Source organism: Spermophilus citellus (genome assembly GCF_964194105.1).
Source record: "Spermophilus citellus genome assembly, chromosome: 4".
Classification (NCBI taxonomy): Eukaryota; Metazoa; Chordata; class Mammalia; order Rodentia; family Sciuridae; genus Spermophilus; species Spermophilus citellus.
Window position 1 is genome coordinate 103,604,709 of NC_138185.1, and position 21,241 is coordinate 103,625,949.

General features: G+C 51.2%; 2 protein-coding genes across 7 annotated transcripts in view; one reads left to right on the top strand and one right to left on the bottom strand.

Moving 5' to 3' along the window:
- ADAMTS7 (ADAM metallopeptidase with thrombospondin type 1 motif 7) overlaps positions 1-5,351 on the top strand; it is a 46,156-nt gene extending 40,805 nt beyond the window's left edge. The window contains exons 20-24 of one of the 2 annotated variants that reach the window (XM_081293521.1): positions 141-293; positions 692-865; positions 946-1,092; positions 2,105-2,267; positions 5,070-5,351. In XM_081293521.1, the coding sequence (XP_081149647.1) occupies positions 141-293; positions 692-865; positions 946-1,092; positions 2,105-2,267; positions 5,070-5,212 (780 nt within the window). In that variant the 3' untranslated portion in view covers positions 5,213-5,351. Of the gene's footprint in view, positions 1-140; positions 294-691; positions 866-945; positions 1,093-2,104; positions 2,268-5,069 lie in introns of those variants that run through there. The other variant, XR_014021893.1, reaches the window with a different exon arrangement.
- Positions 3,502-21,241, bottom strand: part of TBC1D2B (TBC1 domain family member 2B) — a 76,663-nt gene continuing 58,923 nt past the window's right edge. For 2 of the 5 annotated variants that reach the window (XM_081293525.1, XM_081293526.1), the window contains 3 exons: positions 16,880-17,065; positions 14,806-14,927; positions 7,821-11,105 (listed from right to left, as the gene is read on the bottom strand). In XM_081293525.1, coding sequence (XP_081149651.1) covers positions 10,910-11,105; positions 14,806-14,927; positions 16,880-17,065 — 504 coding nt within the window. In that variant the 3' untranslated portion in view covers positions 7,821-10,909. Of the gene's footprint in view, positions 3,650-7,820; positions 11,106-14,805; positions 14,928-16,879; positions 17,066-21,241 lie in introns of those variants that run through there. The other 3 variants (XM_081293523.1, XM_081293522.1, XM_081293524.1) reach the window with 3 other exon arrangements.

The following is a 21,241-nucleotide window of genomic DNA, read 5'->3' on the forward strand; positions in this document are numbered from 1 at the left end:
AGGAGTCCATTTTGCAGAAGAAAACCAGGAGAGGGTGTCCCAGGTTGGCCGAGATCCTACTCACAAAGGCCGGCAACCCCCTTGCTCTGGGTGTCTGGCAGGGCGGGATTGCCTGGCGCTCACTGGCCTCTGCCCCATAGTGCTCCACCACCTGCGGCCTGGGTGCCGTCTGGAGGCTGGTGCACTGCAGCTCTGGCCGGGACGAGGACTGCGCCCCTGCTGGTCGGCCCCAGCCTGCACGCCGCTGCCACCTGCGGCCCTGTGCTGCCTGGCACACGGGCAACTGGAGCAAGGTTCGTGAGGGGAAGACCAAGCCAGGGCAGCAGCCCCAGGGTGTGGGGTGGAGCCCTGGGCTCTGGGTCTGTGCTCCCAGAGGAGGGCAGGGGAGGCTCCACCCTGTCTGTGCGCTTGATGGTCTTTGTTTCAAATGTCTTTTCAGTGTCTTCATTTGGCTCAATCTGTCCCAGCCTTTGCTCCTGTTGGCTGGCTCCCTTTCTCTGTACTTACCCCCTCCCTCTAGACTTCCCTTTCACCCACTCTTCCTTGTCCCTTTCTCTATCTGTCCCATCCCTGCCTTGCTGCCCAGGGCTGACCACCCTTGGGGCGAGTGATCTGCTTCCTGCTCTGCCACACTCCTTGCTGGGTCTTGTGTTTGGGGGTGGGGTGCGCACACCTGTACCTTGGTCCCCAGTGCTCCCGAAGCTGTGGTGGAGGTTCCTCAGTGCGGGACGTGCAGTGTGTGGATACACGGGACCTCCGGCCGCTACGGCCCTTCCACTGCCAGCCTGGGCCTGCCAAGCCACCCACCCGCCAGCCCTGTGGGGCCCAGCCCTGCCTCAGCTGGTACACCTCTTCCTGGAGGGAGGTGAGGCCTGGGAGTCTGGGGTGGGACCCAGGGACACCCTCAGATCCTGACCTTGCCTGACACCTCCCCTGTCTTCCTAGTGCTCTGAGGCCTGTGGTGGTGGAGAACAGCAGCGTCTGGTGACTTGCCCAGAGCCAGGCCTCTGTGAGGAAGCGCTGAGACCCAACTCCACAAGGCCGTGTAACACCCACCCCTGCACACAGTGGGTGGTGGGGCCCTGGGGCCAGGTGAGCAGGGGCCGAGCAGTGCTCAGCAGGCTCTGCTGGGTTCTTAGTCTGAGAGTGAGCTGTTGGGTGTGTGCCAGGTATTGGGCTCTTTACAGCCACTGCAGAGACAGAGGTGACCAGACAGAGTCATTGCACCTTGCCAGGGAGAAATAGATGAAGAGAAAAATGGATGCGTCCTGTCATGCCAGGCCACAGGGACTTTGTGTGGAGACAAGGATTCATCAATGCCAAGGAGAAGGATAAAGAAAGCTCCATGTTCTTCAAAGTCCTGAGGCGGGAACAAGGACCTTAGGGTATTCAGGGAACAGAGCACAGGCCAGTGTGTCAGAAGGGGATAGAAAAGGAGCCCCTGTTTGGGGCTGAGAAGTTCAGGGATTTGGGCCCTGAGCCAAGCCCTGAAGTCAGCGGACCTGAGTTTAGATCCTTGTCCCACTGGCTGCTAAGTAACTCTGGGCAGATTGTTTTGGCCTTGCTCGGCCAGTGTTTTACCATTTGTCAAATGGGCACAGCTGTGGAAGGATTAGATGAAGTAATAACAATGAAAACACAGATCCTGGTGCAATGTTGGCACAGATTAAACCTATTTTTTAGGGCTTTTTAAATGGCCAGACCCCTAGCTGCTAACAGCCTGAATCAGCATGGTGGCCCTGGTTGATAAAGGTCTACATTTCTGCTGCCCATGGGCTGTGGCGGATCCTCCCCCTGTTCCTTGGTTACTGTGCTGTATTGTCCAAGTCTCTGCCCACTCTGCTCAGGCCACTTGGGCAAGTCTCCTGTGAGGGGCTTGCCCTGAAAGACTTGGGGATGCTCCCTGCTGCTCTTAGACCCCCTCATCCCCTGCAGAAGCAGATCCTGCAAGTGGGAGTAGGTCCAAGTGCCACTGTAGGCCCTGGGAATGGGACTAGGCCCACTGCTGATCTGGCACCAGGTGAAGGACTGGCTTCCTAGAGGCACTGCCCAGGGATGCCTGTGAAGGTTGGGCCCAGGGACACTCAACTCCTTTCTAATGCAGTGCTCGGCCCCCTGTGGCGGTGGTGTCCAGCGGCGCCTAGTCAAGTGTGTCAATACCCAGACGGGACTGCCTGAAGAAGACAGTGACAAGTGTGGCCATGAAGCCTGGCCTGAGAGCTCCCGGCCCTGTGGCACCGAGGATTGTGAGCTGGTCGAGCCTCCACGTGAGTGACCCCACTGCCTGCACTCTGCTGCGGGCCGGGCCGCGTGAGGAGGACAGTGGGGAAATGGAGTCATCAGACAGTCACCCCCCACAGCTCCGCTGAGCCTGAAGCTGCAGTCTGGGCTCAAGAGCTGTGTGTGGCCTCAGGATGCCACACTGAAGCTGGGGCTGTGCTGGGACTCTGCCAAGGGGAATCCCAGCCACATAGGGCATCCTGCAGATAGCTTCTCTAGCCTCAGCGGGGTGGAGGGGGTGGCCGTGGCTCCTAAGTTGTGTGACCTTAGGCAGATCTTTTTCGCTCTGGGTCTTATTCCCCATTGAGGCCAGGATATCCTGTGGCTGTGTGGAAGCTGGGCCTGGGGGAGCCTCACGCCCAGCTCTGGACTGTCCATTCCCAGCCAGGCGAGGGCTGCCTGGGGTGAGCAATATAAGCACGGGAAGGACCTCCCTCCAGGGTCCTGATAACTTCCAGCATTGTTGCCTTCCTGGCCAGCTGGGTCCTCTTGGTAAAGAACCTGGGCCAGAGGTGGCTCTGGACATCCCCCTCCCCCGCCCCAACCACCACCACTTCCTTCCTGCCCCCAGCAGTCCGGAACACAGAACAGTATGGCCCTGGACCCAGCACCTGGGCTCCCTTCACCAGCTGTTTGGCCTTGGACTCCATTCTTTCCCTGGGCCTTCCTTTCCTCATGTGTAAAGGGGCTGGCAACCTCATGTAGGAGCCTGGGGGTGAAAGGCCCACACTGCAAAGGCACTTAGAGGGTGTCTGGGAAGAATGACTTCCTCCCTCTGGCAGCCTCGGTCATCCTCTGTTGCAATGTCAGGGAGAATCCCAGGGCTGCCTCTGGCAACCGAAGGAACCCAGAGGCTTGGCACTATGTATACTAAGAACAGTGCCCCAAGCCTATTGGCTTCACCCCCCTGTCCCCAGGATGGAGTCTGTGGCTATTGGACCTGCCATCAGGGTTAGGGTCAGGGCCTCTGGGTATCTACCTACTCTCCCTTGCTCAACACAGCCTTCTCTACCAGTAGCTGGCTCCTAGGTAGCCCTTACTTAGGACCAGAGCAGCCACTGCCATGCTTTCTGACCCCAGAAAGCAGGATGGCCCTCCTGCTTCAAGACCCAGCAGAAATGCCAGTCCCCTGCATCCACCTGCCCTGCTCTCACCCACCCTCAGCATTCATCCACAAGCATCTCAGACACCTCTTGGACATAGCTCAAGCTGGGTGCAGGCGTCACAGCACTTGCCTTCAGAGCTAAAGGGCCATGGCTCCTCTTCATCCCTGACACTGGGCTCAGAACCAGCCAGGAGTTGGGTATTTATGATCCCATGTGGTGAGGATCAGATGGGAGATAGAGCAGGAACTGAGGCTCCACAGGACCTAAAACCAAGGAAAGGCCTGGCTCAGAAGGCTCTGGACTTGCAAGGTCTCCCAGGGGTTGGGGTGGGCTACAAAGAGGGGATTGTGTGAGGAGGTCATGCATGGCAAATGAAGAGTTTTCTTCTGCAAACAGTGAAGAGTACTACCCTGGGAGGTATCTTGGACCCCAAGTCCCTAGAATTCCCAGGATGTTTTGATGGTTTGTGGGGTGGTATGGCAGGACATTTGGAAATCCTGGAAACTCCAGGGTGTGTGGTCACTGTGGCAAGATAAGTGACCCAGCATGGCCACATCCGCCTGCCTGTGGAGGTGGGGGTTATTGATAGGAGGGAATCAGCCTCAGAAGTTAGGAGCCTGTTTCAGGGTCTTAGGTCACCATAAGCAACTAGATGCAGGTCTGCAGATTTGTGGTTTGGAGTTACTACCCAAAGCCAGGGTGGAGGACCCTGCCTGCTGCCTTGTGCCCTCTGCCAAGCCCAGGGATGTCCCAGGGTGGCTGTTGCCCTCCTGCTCTTCCTCCCCTGGGAGTCTGCTGGAGTGAGCAAGGCCCTGGCAGCAGCTGGGGGCTGTCAGCAGCAGACCAGCCACGGCATTGGGAGCAAGGCCAGGAGGCTGGAGTTAAGCCACTTCCCAAAATAGCTCTGATAGCCACTGGGTAGGGACCCAGCCAAGCCTCATCCCCACTGACAAACACAGCTGCTGTATCCTCCCTCCTCAGGAGGCCTGCTCTCAATTCCTGGTGGCCACTGATGCCCCGTCTGGCCCTGACCAAGGCCTCCTCTCGGGGCTTCATTGCACAGCTGAGAAGTGTGGGACTGGCCCAAGATGAGACTCTGTTCTGGCCTTTGACCTAGAATCAGCCTGAACATGGCTCACGTCAGGGAAGGTAGTCACAGAGACCTGGCAGGTCAGGTGTACTCGGGCTGAGAGGGGGTGACAGAATCGTGGGGCAGAGAACATTGCAAGCTGGCATAAGTATCTGAGACTCAGTTGTGTGCTAGTATCTGTCAGGTACCAAGGGTGAGCAAGGATGCAGATTGGAGGCCCCCAGTCCTGAGCAGGCTCTTTGGCTATTCATGGACACCTGAGGGGGTCAGGGATGGGATCTCAGGACCTTTCCTCCAGAAACCTGAACTCAACAGTGTCAGTTCTCCAGAGTTCTGGGGATAGGCCAAGTGAAAGGACAACAGTTGGTGGCTTTCTACTGGGGATCCAAGGGAGGACTCCAGAACCTGGGAACCCAGTTCCCTGAGGTTGGCTGCTGAAGTCTCTTTAAGGCAGATGGGTGGAAGTGGTGGCAGGTGAGACAGCACAGGTTAAAATCTCAGGGACATTCCTCACCTCAGCACAAGGGTGGTGGAGCCTGGTTCTGGGTGCCTTGCCCCTTGGCCTTGACTGGCTGGTCTCACCCCATCCCCAGGCTGCGAGCGGGATCGCTTGTCCTTTGGTTTCTGTGAGACCCTGCGCCTGCTGGGCCGCTGCCAGCTGCCCACCATCCGTGCCCAGTGCTGCCGTTCCTGTCCTCCACTTGGCCCCTCCCGAGGTCATCAGCGGGTGGCATGATGCTGACCTGAGCCTCGACCCGCACCGCGCACCAGGATGCACAGACAGACCACGCACAGACCTCAGCGCCCCGTGTCGGGCTGTGTCAAGAGCCCCGTCCCTTGCGCCCTAATGGTGCTATTCCTGACCCCTAGTCCTCAGCAGCACGCTGGGGACTCCCCTTCCCTTGAAAAAAGGTATTTTTTTATTCTATTTGTGCAACATTTATTATTATGGTTTTATATAAATGAGTATCTACTGTTCCAAAGCTCAGCTTGGCTTCGTTTTGGATTTGGGAAATCTCAAGTAGAAACTATTCCTCACCCTCGATCCTCTAGGATACTCTGTTCCCACCTTCAACAGATTTTCATCTGCTTTGAGGGTGGGTGAGGGCAGCCAAGGAATCCACGCAGAGAATGGCGCCTACTGTAGGCATGGGAGGCCTGGTGTCAGAGTGGAGGGTGGCTTCTTACAGGGGGCATATCTGCAGAAGCTTGGGTAATAGGAGTAGGAAGGTCTTCTGGGCAAGGGACACAGTCCTGAGAGTCCCTGTTCACACCTCTTACTTCTGCATCCTGCTAGCAGCATCCCCCCCCCACACACCCCAGCCCTTTCTCCAGGGACCCCCACTTTGAGTTCCTCAAAGACATGTGTTTCACAGGGATGAGCCCCAAGCATTGTCAAACAAAAAAGGCTACCTTGTCAACCACAGGACTACCCCACCATAATGGTGATGGGGTCTGGGGTTCCTGTGGGCACTTCCCTGACCCTCTAATTCCTCTGCACAAACCTGTGGAGAGGGGAAGAGCAGACTGGCCAGTCTCATCCTTCTTAGTCCCCACTTGTCCCTTTCCTTTATCTCCATGCTCAGAGATGGGACTGGGCTACTCAGGGCTGACTCAGGGTGCTCCTTCCCTACCTATAAAACCTGGTCCCCTGGGGCTGGGGTTGTGGTTCAGCTGGTAGAGAGCTCACCTTGCGTGTGTGAGACCCTGGGTTTGACCCTCAGCAACACATAAAAATAAACAAAATAAAGATAATGTGTCCATGTATAACTAAAAAAATATTAAAACAACAACAACAAAACATTAGTCCCATGGAGCAAGACTCTGGTACAAACAGCAAGGAGCAGCTGGGCATGAAGTTGCTTTGAAGAGGGTTCTGGGCCCAAGCCAGGGGTAGGGAGGTGACGAACAAATACCTTTTTCCAGCCCATATCTTCCTCTTCCCCCAGCTTTGGGTTTGGTCCTCCTCCCGAAAAATGTTCTGCCTCCTTCTCCAAGTTTGGGGCACTGAAGTTCTAAGAGGGGACACTTCTTACATTCTATTCTCCAGCATACAGTATTCCCAGCCTCTAAGGTGAGTGGGCCCTGAAGCCATGCAAGTGGCATTATGAAGGCACTGGACGTGGGCCATATGGCTACTCAGGACTGAGGGAACACATTGGCAATCACTCCTTGGGGATTGAGACATCAAACAATATTAGAGGGCTGAAACAGTCAGTGCTAAGTGTCACAGGACTGAAGGGGTTGAGAAGTGTGTGGGAGCAGAGGCAGCTGTCCCTAGAGGTCAGGAGGGTGTGTGCTTAGCTGCTTTCAGTTCCACATGCTCACACCTCCTGGTCCTGAACATGCCCCATTTTCAGGTGAGAAGCCCATGGCTCTGAGGGAAGTGACTGGCTCAAGGCCACATACCTTGGTGACAGAGGACTGATGGAGGCCTCTGGTCCCCATCTCCCTTTCTGAGCTCTGGACTTCCCTTAGCAGTTGATTCCTCTGACCAGGCAGGCGGAGGGCCCCCTGCAGGCTCCCAGGGCAGTCTGTCAGAGGTCATTCAGGAAAGCCAGTCACTGGACAGAGGGTGGAAGAGTGTCAGGCTCACTTCCTGTCTGTGTTTACAGCAGCCCTACTGGCCCAAGGAGGCCCACGCTCTGAGTAATGGCTTCCCAGGGCTCAATCAAGACTGTTCTCAGTGGCAGCCTCTTATAAGGATTAGGGAGTAGGGGCTGGCACAGTGGCAGAGCCCTGGGGTCCCAGCTCTGCCATTACTATTGTGACCTCAGGAATCTCTAGACTTGCTGAATCTCCGTGTTCCCAGAGGAGAAGTGGCATCCCAGGTCCTGGCCTGATCTATGTGGGAATCTTGCTGGATTCCCCGCTTTATGGAAAGACATTTGGTCTTAATCATTTTTGTGTTTTTCCAGTGATGGCTAGAGGTGTCCCCAGTGGCAGCAGGGCCTGAGCTGTCAGCCCAGACAGGAGGCAAACAAGCCATGACTCAGGCAGGGCACGGTACAGCTGGCGGGAAGAGGGCGCCTGCTCTCTGGCAGGGGCTTCATTAGACGCAGCAACAGCGTTCCGCTTTGGCTCCCAGGCTCTGCCCTCAGCTTCAACCTCTCAGGGTCTCCCAGAGTGACCACTGCTGACAAACGTGTCCTGTTCCACTCCACTGGAACCATGGGCAGGGACACCCAGAATCACCAGGCTGGCAGGTTGGAGAGGTCCCCACCCTGGCCCCTGTCCTGCTCTCCAAGCCCTTGGGGCAGACCCTGTCACAAGGAAATATAACTGCCTTTCAAGGCATAATGTTATACAGATTACTTTATTTTTTCCTTTATAATTCCAAAATTTAACTTGAAGTCAGCATAGAAGCTGCTGTGATATAAATGGACAGTCACCTGGCAGCGTCCCTCTTCCTCCAGCTTCCCAGCAGGGGTGGAATGATCAGTGGCACACATGGGGCTTCGCAGCCAGTTTGTCCCCTGTGGGGACTTCTCCAGCAGGCCCAGCCACCCAGCCGTCCAGCTGCTGGGTCCAGCTGCCGGTAATAGGGGGGGAAGATAATACTGCAAAGCAGCGGGTGGGGGATGTGCAGTATACATTTAGTTAAAAAAAAGACTGGGTACTTGGCTAGAGTACTTCCTATATCAATATAATATTCTGGTGCAGTTGACACCAGAATCGTTCCCAGCAATCTGTAGTCTGCTATCAGCGTGACTACAGGTAGCGACTGAGGCTACCTGGGGTGAGGAAAGGGCTGAGCAAAAGTGAGAGTCAAGGCTGGAGGCAAAAGGAGCACAGGAGGGAGCAACCAGGAGGCTCAGGTTTACATAAATACATACAAGGGAGTTGTGCACACAAAATAGAACTTGTTATATAAAATAGATGTACAGACTCTAGAAAAACCTTGATAAAATATCCTATAAAAATAAAAACTGTAGTGAAAATATACAAAAGTATTAACAGGTTCAACCCATTAAAAAAAAAAAGAACTATCGATTTCAGAGTTGGGAATTCCCACTAGGTGTGAGGTGCTCCCCTCACCTTGGCACCCACATTTAGGCAAGCCGGCTGGAGGCCACCCTTTCAGCTTGCAAGGGCCACCACACAGGGGCCCTGGGCTGGCTATAGAACAAAGGTTCAGATGAACAGCAGCGTGCAGAAGGGGCACTTGCCAGGCGGCCAGGGGAGGTAGAGGGACCTGGGGCCCTGGAAGATAGGAGGAGGTCTCTCCTCAGTGGAGGGAGGGAAGGGGAAGTGTTGGCTCAAATCAGTGGGACCTAAGGCTATGGAAGGAGGGCACTCCTCCTGACCCAAATTGGAACCAGGCCAACGATTCCTTCTCAGCCCCCTGGACATTAAGCACTTTATTCTAGGAAGAAACCCCAGGAAAGGGTCCCCAGTCCATCTCCTCTGGGAATCGCTCTCACTGCCTCATGCTTGGTAGGCAAGTGCTCCACCAGGTGCTTTCTAAGAAACATTTTTTTCAGGGTAAACTGGATAAAATAAGTCCATTCCTAAAGGGAGCATTTTAGCTCCAGTACATGGAAGTTTGGGGATGGCATCTTCCAGGGGGAACTGACTTGAGAACTAAAAGCTGAGGACAGCTGAAGCTGATCCATGGGGCCCTAGCCACAGTCCCAAGCACCTCCTCACAGCTGTCCCCTAAGCTGACAGCCACTATTTCACAAGGTGGCGGCAGGGTTCTCCAGCACTTGATCCCAGCAGTCCCCAGAACAGTAGTGAGACTGCAACGCCTGCCCTGCTCCCAGGCAGCTTCCTGAAGAAGCCGGGCTTCAAACAACTGTTCTAAAGATGTGCACAATGATAAATACAGTCCCAGTATCTGAAAAGAGAAAAGAGTTTTGACTACACACAGGGACCAGTTCCCCCTACACCTTAAGAAAGTAGGCAATTTAAGCCCAGGAAGTTGAGCTTGCTCTTGTAAACAGGCTCTTAGAAACAGCCAAGTTGTAACTACCAACTCAGCCACAGAACTGCTAGGATGTTGACAGTAAAAGATGAACAGGAAAACCATGCGCTATGGAAAAAGCACTTCTTGAACATGCATCGCTTCCATTCTTAGTCTGAGTATGTTTGTATCAACTAAGGATTGTTTCTGATTTGTGTCCAGGTAGTGTAAAATATTCCACTTAAAATTGTTTCTCTTGTGTTCGAGTAATACTGTGCCAGAAAACATTCTCTCATGACATCCGCACATTAGGGATGGTCCACAGGACTTAAGCAAAAACAACTTTCCTTGCTCAAAGCCTCTCTCCTGGCTTCAAAAAGGCAGTGCTCCGAGTCCCTAGAAATTGCCTAGGCAGCCCAAAATCAAGAGGCTACAGTGACCCTACATCCTTACTCGAGGACAAGGTGCTCTGGGTGGCGAGGGTGGCAGGAAGACTGTCGGAGAGCTCACCCAAGCCTTAGCTCTAAGTAAAGGAGCCTGGCAGCAGCCTCCCCCACCTGCTAGCTAGGTGAGGGACATCAGGAGCACTGCCCCCCTCTGGGGAGGCCGAGGTTTCTGCCATGTAGTAGGGCTCACCCAGCAGCTGCACCAACACCCTGAAAAGCAATCCCCCAAAAGCTTCCTCTGTTCCCTCAATCAGGGGCATGCCAGGTGCAGTTTGCAGCTAACTTAGACTCCTATCTGAGTCACACTTGGAGAGTGGCTTCTACAAGGCAATTCACAGATGCAAAGCAAAGCATTCCACAGAAGCTCAGAGACAGTCAGGCACATGGCAGGCAGGGGAGAACAGCCAGTGATTTACAATCACGAGCTGAGATAAGAAGTGCAAGGGGCTGGCTGAAGAGCCAGGCCCTCCCGGACGCAGGGTGGGAGCTACTGTTTTAAAATGCTGTGCAGGAGATGGCAAAAGCTAGTCCAGAAGTGGGGCATGGCTGGCAGCTAAAGCCAGGATTCTTGGGCTCTCTAAGGAGGCTGTTTCTGAACATGGAATGTGTCTACTTTTCTAAGGAAGTCCCTCATTTCACACTGACCTTATGCCACCTGAAGCAGCCAAACTCTGAAGCCCTGTGATGTACACAATTGCCTCCTATGTACAAAAGAACCTGGGAGAGGTCCAGCAAAGGATGGTTTTCACAGGGTCAAACACCAACACAGCTGACAGATGCTGTAAACAGGCTCTTAGAAACAGCCAACTGGTAACTGAGGGGCAATTCACCAATCAGGCAAAAAGCATGATCACAATGCCAAATGTTGTAGCATGAAGATGGCTGTAAACAGATGAGACCCTGCCCCCAAATGGGAACTAAGAAAGTGCAGTCTGGCTTTGGACATCTGCCCAGCAGATTCCCAGACACCACAGATGTTACATTCTGGCATTTAAACAAGCAGAAACGTCCCTGCAGTTCACACTTTTGACACACTTTGGTTGTGAAGAGAAGAAGAGCAGCATCCTGGGTGGGCGTCCACTTAGGTGTCCTCCTCCTCATCGCTGACCAGCTCGCCTTTGTCAGGGCTGGTATCCCGCTCACGCAGGAAGTCCTCTCGGATGGCCTCCAGCTCTGTCAGCTCCAGCCGGACCTTCTCCAAGTGGTAGGTGCGACGGTTCCGGATCTGGCGCAGGGGGAAGGGGTTCAGGTCCCCAAAGGAGATGCTGATCAGTTTCCTGGCAGGACGAAGGACAGAGACGAGCATCAGCAGTGCTCAGGCAAGTGCTCACAAAGCCCCCACCGCAGCAAAACCCAGAGGCTGGGGAGCAGGGAGGGTGTGTGCCACCCAGGGAGGCCAGGCCTACGTCCTGCAGACAGGCAAGGAGGCACAGTGACTGAGCGAAAGGCCCTGCCTGCCTGTCAGACTCAGATCCCAGCTCTCCCCTGCCAGATGTGACTGGAAGTTGCAGAGTTGAGCCACCAACCCCCTTTTGGCCTCTTTCCTTGTCCACACATGGGATAACAGGAATGTCATCTCCTAGGGTGTGGGTGTTACTTGGTTCTGAGAACAACATCTGACTCTTGCTTGGTGAGGGAAGGTGCAATGAGTGCCCCCATCAGGCCACACACAGGGCAGATAATCAGGAAGACTGTCCTGAGACTTAATTCCCCCAGAATGGATGCACAAGCAAACTTGGTGACAATGGTCAGACCCAGGCAGCAACATGACCAGCGTTGACCAGAAACATGAGGCATCTGGAGCCTTTCACATTATCCCCAGATCGAAGCACCGACTTATGATAAAAGTTTTTTTTTTCTTTTTATAGTAGATGAACTCTAGATAGGGCAGAGGGGTGGGAGGGCAAGGGAGGGGGCAGGGGGTTAGCAATGATGGTGGATGTGATAGACATCATTATCCAAAGTACATGTGTGGTAAGAGTTTTAAAGTTGTAATAACTTGTCTTTAACCACCAGTCAATAGTTTTTATAAAAACAGAGTTAAGACCAGTCCCAAGGTCTGGCTATGGCTCTCCAGGCCTCAAGGGCCAGCCATACTGTGTCAGGAGAGGAGCTGGAGGCTCTAGCACTGAGGGGCTGACCACCTCCCACACCCCATTCTTCTACCAAGCCCAGCATCCTGGGCCCAGCTGTCATGGCAGAAGGACTGCCTCCTGTCTCTACCAGAAGCAAACCATTTGCTCCTGCTGCTGCTCAGCAGCTTGGGCCACATTTAACACAGATGTACAAATTAAGAATACACAAGCCCTAGGATTTCTGCCTCTTATATTTAAAACACCTACTCCTCTGATCTGCCTAACTCTAATACAGAGGATTATTATTGCAAGGAGGTGGAAGGAGAGAAAAGGTTGGCTTTATTCAAATGCCAAGTTCCCCTGTACATTTCAGGACAGGTAAGCACCAGAGGTCAGGGTAAGCCTAAACACAGTGACTCCCCAAGTGAGGACCGGGACACATGCCACATACTCAGCCTGCTGATGGGGCTACTGAAAACCCTGGGGAAAATGAAATGCTGGTGAGGGACCAGGTACCAGGAGCCCACGAGACCAGTCCCTTCTTTCCTGGAGCTTTGAGCCCACAGGTTCCACAAGCCCAAGACTAAGTCCCCCTTCTTGATTATATAAAGTGAACACCGAGAGTACTAAATTAACATTTTTCCCTTACTCCTCCAGTCAAATGGGAACTGACTGGACCCAGTGGCCCCTGCTGGGAACAAGGGGAAATCAAGTCACTACCCATAAAACTCAACTCCTCACAGACTCCCACAAGTCAATACCATTTAACTCAATGGCTCCTGAATGCAACTGGCTACAGAACTGCAGAATTTCGTTCCCTGACCCTCTGGCCATTTTTTTTTTTTGGGGGGGGTGGTATAGGGAATTGAATCCAGGCCTTTGCACCTGTAGACAAGCATTCTACCACTGGGCTACATCTCCAAACCTTTATTAGATTTTGAGATTGGGTCTTGCTAAGTTGTTAAAGCTTGAACTTGTGAACTCCTCAGTTGTGGAATGACAGGTGTGCGCCGCTGCATTGCCTCCTCTCTCCTTTTCTGTATGACCGATGTGCTGCAGAACTGGTGCTCACTGGAACCACTTGTGTGGGGAACTTATAAAATATTGGGGTTCCAGCACAAAGGTGGGGCCAGGACATCTGTAGTCCTTCAACAACATCCCCAGTAATACTGCTGTCATTCATAATGCATTTGGTAATTCTTGGTCTGATGGCCTTGGCTTTCTAAAGCAAAGGGAAAACTGAACCAAGAGCTGCTCACCAGGTGGCGCTGCAGGACAATGCAAGATGGGTGGGAGCTGCCCAGCTTGGCCTGGTGGTGACAGGAAGGGGGACTGAGGATTCCAGCACAAGGCTATCCAGGTTTAGGCAAGATTCGTCTCTGGAACCAAAATGCTCTCAATAGAGTTCACTGCTGGCATGAGGAAGTTCACTCAGCCATTCTAAGTAATCCTGACCAATGTGAGATTAACAAGAATCCTCAAGGCTCAACTAGGATTTAGCATCAGTCTTTTCAAAGGCAAATATCATTCTCAGTTAGCCTTCCTATTTATCTGTCTGTCTGTCTGTCTATCCATCCATCCATCCATCCATCCATCCAGCCAGCTATCTGTCTACTTATTTTGGTACTGGGGACTGAACCCAGGGGGGCTTAACCACTGAGCTGCATCCCCAATTCTTTTTTTTTTTTTTTTTAATTTTATTTTTAAAATTTTGAGACAGAGTGTAGCTGACTTGCTCAGGGCCTCGCTAAGTTTCTGAGGCTGGCTTTGAACTTGTGAGCCTCCTGCCTCAGCCTCTAGGGTCACTGGGATTATAGGAGGGTGCCACTGTACCCAACTCAGATATCTTTTCTCATAAAATAAGGTCACTGTTGTTAGAGTTGGTAACAAGGCTGAAACTATTTTAAAAAGCCTAACAATGGTGATGGCCTCAAGAAAGCTTTGTATGTCCTCAGCCACCACCTTCTGCCGCCAATTTGACTGCCAGGACCAGAGCAGCAACCAACTGTTGTCCAGGAGACATAGTGACAAGGGCAGCCCCCAACAGGAAATAACCATGTAGATGGGGAAGGCAGAAGCAAAATGATTCATGGTCATTCATAGACATCTGGCAGCCCAAGCCAGAAACCCAGGGTCTTCCAAGTTCAAATCCTCCTCCACCTCTTCAATCTGTCCCCCATCACTTTTCTCCATCTCTGGGGCCACCTCTCTCCAGGCCACCACCTTTCTTCCCTGGACCCCTCAAAGAGCCACTATTCCCTGGTCAGCCAGTGGCCAGTCCCATCCCAATTTGACATATCCTTCTGCCTAAGCTACAGTGACTTCCTGAGCCCCATCTCCAGGAACCTGGACAGTCCAGCTCTGCTATGGCCCAGCTGCAAGCCCATGTACACCAGCAAGAACCTGGCTAAACTTCTCCATAGCTCTCAGAATACACTTGCTTCCCCACCTGTGCACGCCCAGAGGGCAGCTCTGACAGACTCGCCCCTCCGTTCCCCGCTGCCCCTTCCCAGCCTAGTTTCTTCCCAGGCCTGGGCTTCCTCATCACATTGCTCACCGACTGAGGCCTCAAGTGCAGGCGCTGTTGCTCATCTATCAACCCCAGTGCCTGGCACAGTCCTGCCACATAGTAGATACTCTGCAAATGCTTGTAGCCATGTGAGACTATGGCTTTGGATGGGATTTGTGTTTGTGAGAGTGAGGATGAGACCATCTTCATTTCAATTCCTTTCCAGTCTCTGGAAGGCCAGCCTCCTTCCCATTCCTGTTCACTGGAAGGAAATTCCCTCTCTCATGCAGAACCCCACAATGGCTGGAAGAAAGCAAGGACAGGATACCCTCAAGGAGACAGAGGACAGGCGGCCCTTTCCCCTGACATCTGGAGAGTCTCCTGAGGACTCACCTCGCATCAAGGATAGTACGAGTGAAGTAACGGAGATACTTGAATATAGACATTGAGTCCTGCAATTTCAGGATCTCCTCTTCCTTGTATTTAAAAAGTGCCAGGGCAAAACGGAAAATCACCTGTGGAAAGGACAGGAAAATCTATAAATGGAGGCAGAGACACCCTGGCTCTAGGCACACATCTGGCACTGGGAGGGCACTCCCAGGGCTTTGGAGATGACCTGCCCTGGGGCAGACACTTATAGGGGTGACTTCCACTGGCTGGGCAAGGCCCTTTCTTATGGGAAAATAAACTCTCTGGTGATTTTTAATAATTCAGCCCAAACCTCCCTTTGAAGCAACGAGACTTTTGTGGAATCCTTTTAGCGAACACTGGAACTAGAAATCAACTTTCTTTGGTACTAGAGACTGAACCCGGGGTGCTTAACCACTGAGCCACATCCCCAGCCTTTTAAAATTTTGAGATGGGATCTCACTAAGTTGCTTAGGACCTAGTTTAGTTGCTTAGGCTGGCCTCCTGCCTCAGCCTCTCAAATCACTGGGATTACAGGTGTCTACCACCAAGCCCAGCCTAGAAATCAATTTAAAACAAAAATAAAACCAGGGTTTTTTGATTCTGAGTCTTGGAAATCTCCACCTTAGAGGCAGTTCCCATCTCAGCTAGTGAATGGGGACCTGAATTGCTGACTTTCAAATACAATGAAAGAGAAGCAATTTTTGTTATTGATTTGTTTGGGGGTACTGTATTGAAGCTAGGGGGAATGGATTTCTGGGGTCTTGGAAGTTTGTGCAGCTTTGGAACAAATAGCTTTTTCCACATCTAAGGACCATGGATGATCTGCACCAACCTGCACTTTCTCATATTTAGAAAGCAGTATTTACAGGGTTCAAATAGGTCATCTTTCTCTTTACAACCTTACCTATGGCCCAAGAGGAACACTATTTATGCCCTGAGAAACCTTTTTAATAATGACAGACTTGATTATAAAACTGGTAGTGCACTATGTCAGGCATTAAGTTGAGGGTGGGTAATAACATACACTCAAACTTTGCCGTAGGAGTATAAACTGGTGAGGCCGCTCTGCAAAAGATCAGGCATCACCGCCAGCACTACAGATGGACTACCATAGGCCAGCACTTACAGATGGACTACCATAGGCTGGCACTTCTACCTCTAGGGCTACACCTACACACGTACTGTAGAAAGACAAAGTGCCAAGAGAGTCCTGTAGCACAGTTTGAAGTGGCAAGAGACTGGAAACGACCTAAGTGGCCATTGTCAGGGGCTCTGATATAAATTTCCAGCTCATCTGTACAAGGAAATACTACAGAGTTATTAAAAAAAATATGAGTCAGACCTGTATGCCCTGGTAGGTCACTATCTCTAAGATACAGTGACTTAGAAAATTTTTTAGAGATGCATAAAATACTCTGAGAAGGATATATAATACACTGAGAAGAGCAACTAGGAGACTGGGAGCAGGGAGATCTTTCCTCCGCATACCCTTAGTTATATGACTTAAGTTTAATATGTAAATGTACTACTTAATTAAAAACTGATTTTAGAACACACAACAGACCAGGTGGGAGGCTTGTGGCCATGAAGTCTCTGAAGTTGGCTCCCCTGAGCTTGCCCCGTGATCTTCTGCTTATTAGATCTCTGGGCCTCTATCTCATCCATATAATGGAGATAACACCACCATCATCTGATGGATAGTGAGATTCAGATCATGAACCATCAAAACTCCCAGGCCTAGCACAGTGATTAGAGCAGACTGTTTTTTTTTTTTTTTTTTTTTTTTTTTGTGAATGTGTGTGTTAAGTGCTGGGGGTTGAACCCAGGGCCTTGCACATGCTAGGCAAGTGCTCTACCACTGAGCCACACTCCAGACCCAGGCTGTTTTTGATAAAGAGCAAATAATTGCTGTTTCCCAAGCTCTCTGGTGGTACACCACACTGAGCTCACTCTGGTGCCATGGTAATCTCATGAGTTCCAGGAGAACCAGCCACTCACCACCACTAACACAGACAACAGCATGTTTTTTGAGAACAGCTGAGCTGGGCAAACCCACCTTTGGTCCCTCATAAAGAAAAGAGTCCCATATTTTAAAAAGGATGTCACTAACAACACTGTCCACAAAAACCACCAGAAACCAGTTGAATGTGATAAGGGTGTAGTCGACTTTGTACTGTTCAAAGTGGGCATGCAATCGAGGCAGCTTCTCACTCATGAGGTCTCTGAACACCCGCTGGTCCACCTGGAAAGGAAACAAAGAAAAGTGTCTTGCGTCTGCCGCGCACTGGACAAGCAAGCAAGGGCAGACCTCTTGAGAATGGATGCACTGCAGGGCTCATCGAGAGCTGGACTACTCTCACTGGCAGCTGAACTCACATGCCTGAGGTGCACACAGGTGTCCACCGACTGACACCTTCCTTACAGCTCCTATATTCAAAGTGCCCTGGGAAAACAGGCTGTCCCAAAGAACCATACATCTGAGTCCTAAGCAATGCACTAAGATAAGTCTTGAGAGGTAGGGATGGAGCTCAGAGGCAGAGCGTTTATAGTGTGGGTGAGGTGCTGGGTTTGATCCCCAGCACCACACACACATGCACACATAGTCTAGAGCCAAAGAGGAAGTAGGACATTACCACATCCATGTAACAAATATTCAAAAGGCTTAATGGTGTGGGAGTAGCAAGACTCTAGAGCCAGAGAGACCCAAATGTGGGTGTCATGCAGCTTTACTACTCACTAGCCATGTGGCTTTTGGTACATGATGTTCTAAATAGTTCTGTGCCTCATGATCTCTCTCACCACTCTTTTGTGAGGATTAAATGACGTTTACATAAACTACTTATCGTGTGACAGACAAACCATAGGTGGCTATTACTGCTAGAGTCAGGTCAGGCCAGGGGCAGCTGAGCAGAAGACTGAAGAAGGTTCAACCCTGACCTTGAGGACTTTAAAGACAAGTGGGGCAGCCAGACCTATGGAGTAGCACCATAACTGGTGAGAGGCCTATAAAGATGTGTTAATGGAGCATTCTGGAGCTCATAGACTGGAGGAGAAAAGCACCCATGGCCAAGGTCAGGCTTTCAGCAGGAGGGTGGCAGGCAAGACAGCACAGCTGCATAGAGTTTGTCTCAGGGCCACTATATCACACAGAGGCGCCAGGGGATTTCCCTGTCTGTGACCCACATGGAAACATCTGGCTTAAACTACCACCCGTCAACACACATTTGTATATGTGTGTATAAAACAGAAACTTAAGTCTTACAAAACAATACTTAAAACCTCCTATGTGGGATTCACTTGGATGCTTCCAATCCTAATCAATTTTATCTGACACACAACAAAGGTTATCATCCACCACTAAACCAATTTATACACAGTTTGAAAAACAAAAAACCGGGCATGGTGGTGAGCGCCTGTAATCCTAGCAGCTCGGGAGGCTGAGGCAGGAGGAGACCCTATCTCTGAATAAAATATAAAAAGGACGTGGCTCAGTGGTTAAGCACCCCTGGGTTCAAACTCTGGTACCAAAAAAAAAAAAAAAAAAAGAAAGAAAAAGAAAAACACAATAGGCATGGAGAAGCATCCGAGGCTTTAAACAGGATAACAATATGGATGTGTCTGCACTTTTAAGGTCCATGCCCTAAGCTGCAGCAGGGAGGCTGTACTGGAGGAAGCCGAGCTGGAGGCCTTGCCACAGATCATAGCCCAGGTGACAAAAATCCAAACCAGAGGAGGGCAGTGGAATAGAGAGAGAGAGAGATTCACAACTCTGTGGAGGTAAAATCTGTACAACTTAGAACACTTTTTGCTGAGAGAGGAAGGGAAAGGGGGTGCTCAGAATAACCTGGCTTCTGACCCAAGGCATGGAGAGGACAGAGGTGTGGTCCCCCAGGCCACAACACAGGAACAAGGGCCAGGCTGGGGAGACTGCACATGATGCCCCAGGACACCTGAGACCTCAGACTGAGGCTCCACAGGAAGCCTGGCCTTATTTTTAAGTTTTTTTTTTTTTTAGGTGGACACAGTATCTTTATTTTACATTTATGTGGTGCTGAGGATCGAACCCAGTGCCTTGTGCATACTAGGCGAGCACTCTATCATTGAGCCACAACTCCAACCCCTGAGTAATTTCATCTCTTGATGTTCAAGCAACTATAACACATTCGTCCACACTTCAAGGCCCTGGCAATAGGGACCAGCTGTTGCTCTGAAGGAGCTGTAAAATGACAAGGGAGGTGGACAGATGACCATGAGACCAAGTGATGATACCAGGATTCACTGTGCCTGGCCGGGGCTGCTGAAGACATCAGAGAGGACATGTAGCTGGCCTCCGAGTGGGAGATCCTCATAAACTTCTCTTCTCCCAACTGGGTGACAGACTTGCCTCACTTATGGCTGGGTGGCTGGCAGAGGGCTGGGTGCAGAGCAGGCTGCCAGGGAACGCTTGCCCAGGCCTCTGCTTTAGCACCCTCCCCCACTGAGCACTGGAAGATGTGGAATGACTGTATCATTCATCTCTGTGTCTTCAGTGCCTAGCGAGGTCCTGGCACACAACATGTCCCTCAAGGATGGCAAAAGCATGGAAAGCTGGCAAGCAGCTGGCTGCAGCAGCAGTGGGCAGGGGGCTCGGCAATGCTTTCTGTCAGGGAGGCAGCTGGGCAGCAATTCCTAAAGCACAGCGGTGATGGCTGGCGGCACACACCAGCCTCTCCCCATTTTAAGAGAAGCTTTACACGAAGCCCACCCTTAGCCTAGGATGATTAAATACACGATACACATCTGCCTGGTGGACTATTATTGGCACCAACATTAAGACTAGAAAGTACACAGTGATATAGGAAAATGCTCATTCTTAATGTGAACTGGCCATGCCTTAATGTGAACTTGAATATTCAACTAAGGGAAGGAAAAAGGAAATTTATCACAAGGGTAACTGTGGTCCCTAGTTAGTGATAACAGGTGGTTTTAATTTTCTTCTTGTTATCTTTCTGTATTACCTAACTTCTCTTTATAAGCATCTATTACTTGTATAGCCAGTGCAGAACTCGGGGGTGGGGGAATTTATGAATATCTGATGCAAGTTTTATCTTAAATCTATACACTTAAAGTAGGTCTTCCCCTTTTACCTACAATAACAGTATTAATAGCTTCTATTGAGTTTTTACAGTGTACTGAGTGTGACATTAAACTCCTTAAATGTATCATCTGAAGTCTACCTCAAACTATCTATGAAAAGGTATTACCCTCCTCTCACAGAGGGAGAAACTGAAGTACAGAGTTGTTAAGTGATGTGGCCAAGCTCCACAGCTCACAGGAGGGAGGCCTGGCTCTGACCGGTGACCCTCCCACACCCAGCGCACACTCCTAATTAATGTGCTTGACCACACCTTAGTGGAGTAGGAGAGATTAATAATGCTTCATTTCTCTTATTCTCAAACACTGAGTAATATGTGATCTTAAATTTGAACCTTTAAAGCTATTAGCTCTCGGGCTGGGGATGTGGCTCAGTTGTAGAGCATTTGCCAGGCATGCATGAAACCCTGAGTTTGATCCCCAGCAACACACACACACACACACACAAAATCCAAAACTATTAGTCTTCAGTTGCTGTGAATAAATAACACTTTCTTTACTGATCTCCTCATCCCACCTGACTGAGACTCCTACCTCTTCTCACTGCTCTTCATGTCCTTGTTTACAAACTCAAGCGACAGAAGCAGAGCTTTTGGTTAATTAGCAAGTGAAGTGATTACAGGGAGACCAGGTGAGTGTCTCCTGGAGTCCATCAATGACATCCATGAAGCTGGAACAGGGACCTGGAGGAGGCAGCTGTGGGAAAACTCATCCCCTAGGAATGCCAGAGCTCAGCACCTCTCGCCATTCTCCCAGAATGCTGTAGGAGGAAGTGGGCAGAGGCAGGTGAACTGAGGCCCAGAGCCTCAGGGGCTGAGTCCAAACCCAGTCCAAATGAGGCTTCCACCTGGTGAGGCTTGAAGTGTAGGTGTTTAGGGCTGGGGCTCATTAAATGCCACAAATTGTAGCTGGCCCAATGGTAGCTCCCGTAAAGTCCAGACATTTACTCTGTGGGGTGTTGGGCATGGTTAAATGACAGCCCATGGCTCTAAAGATGCCCTGATGAGCTAGGAGACCATCAGGCCAGCAAGGAAAATCCAGTTAGGTAACTGCTGTCACAGACGCCTGTGTCAGGGAAGTGGGAACCAAAGTGGGGCTCTGATGACAGCTTGGGAAGGCAGAACAGCACTGGAGAGGAGACAGTGTGTGTGCTGGGCTGAGCAGGAGCTTTCTAGGGAGTGAGCATAGAGTGGTGTTCTAGGTAGAGCAATCATGTATAAGAAGCACAGAGGGCAGGTCCAGACCACAGAGCAAGTGTCCTGTCATTACAGGGAATGTTGCCTCC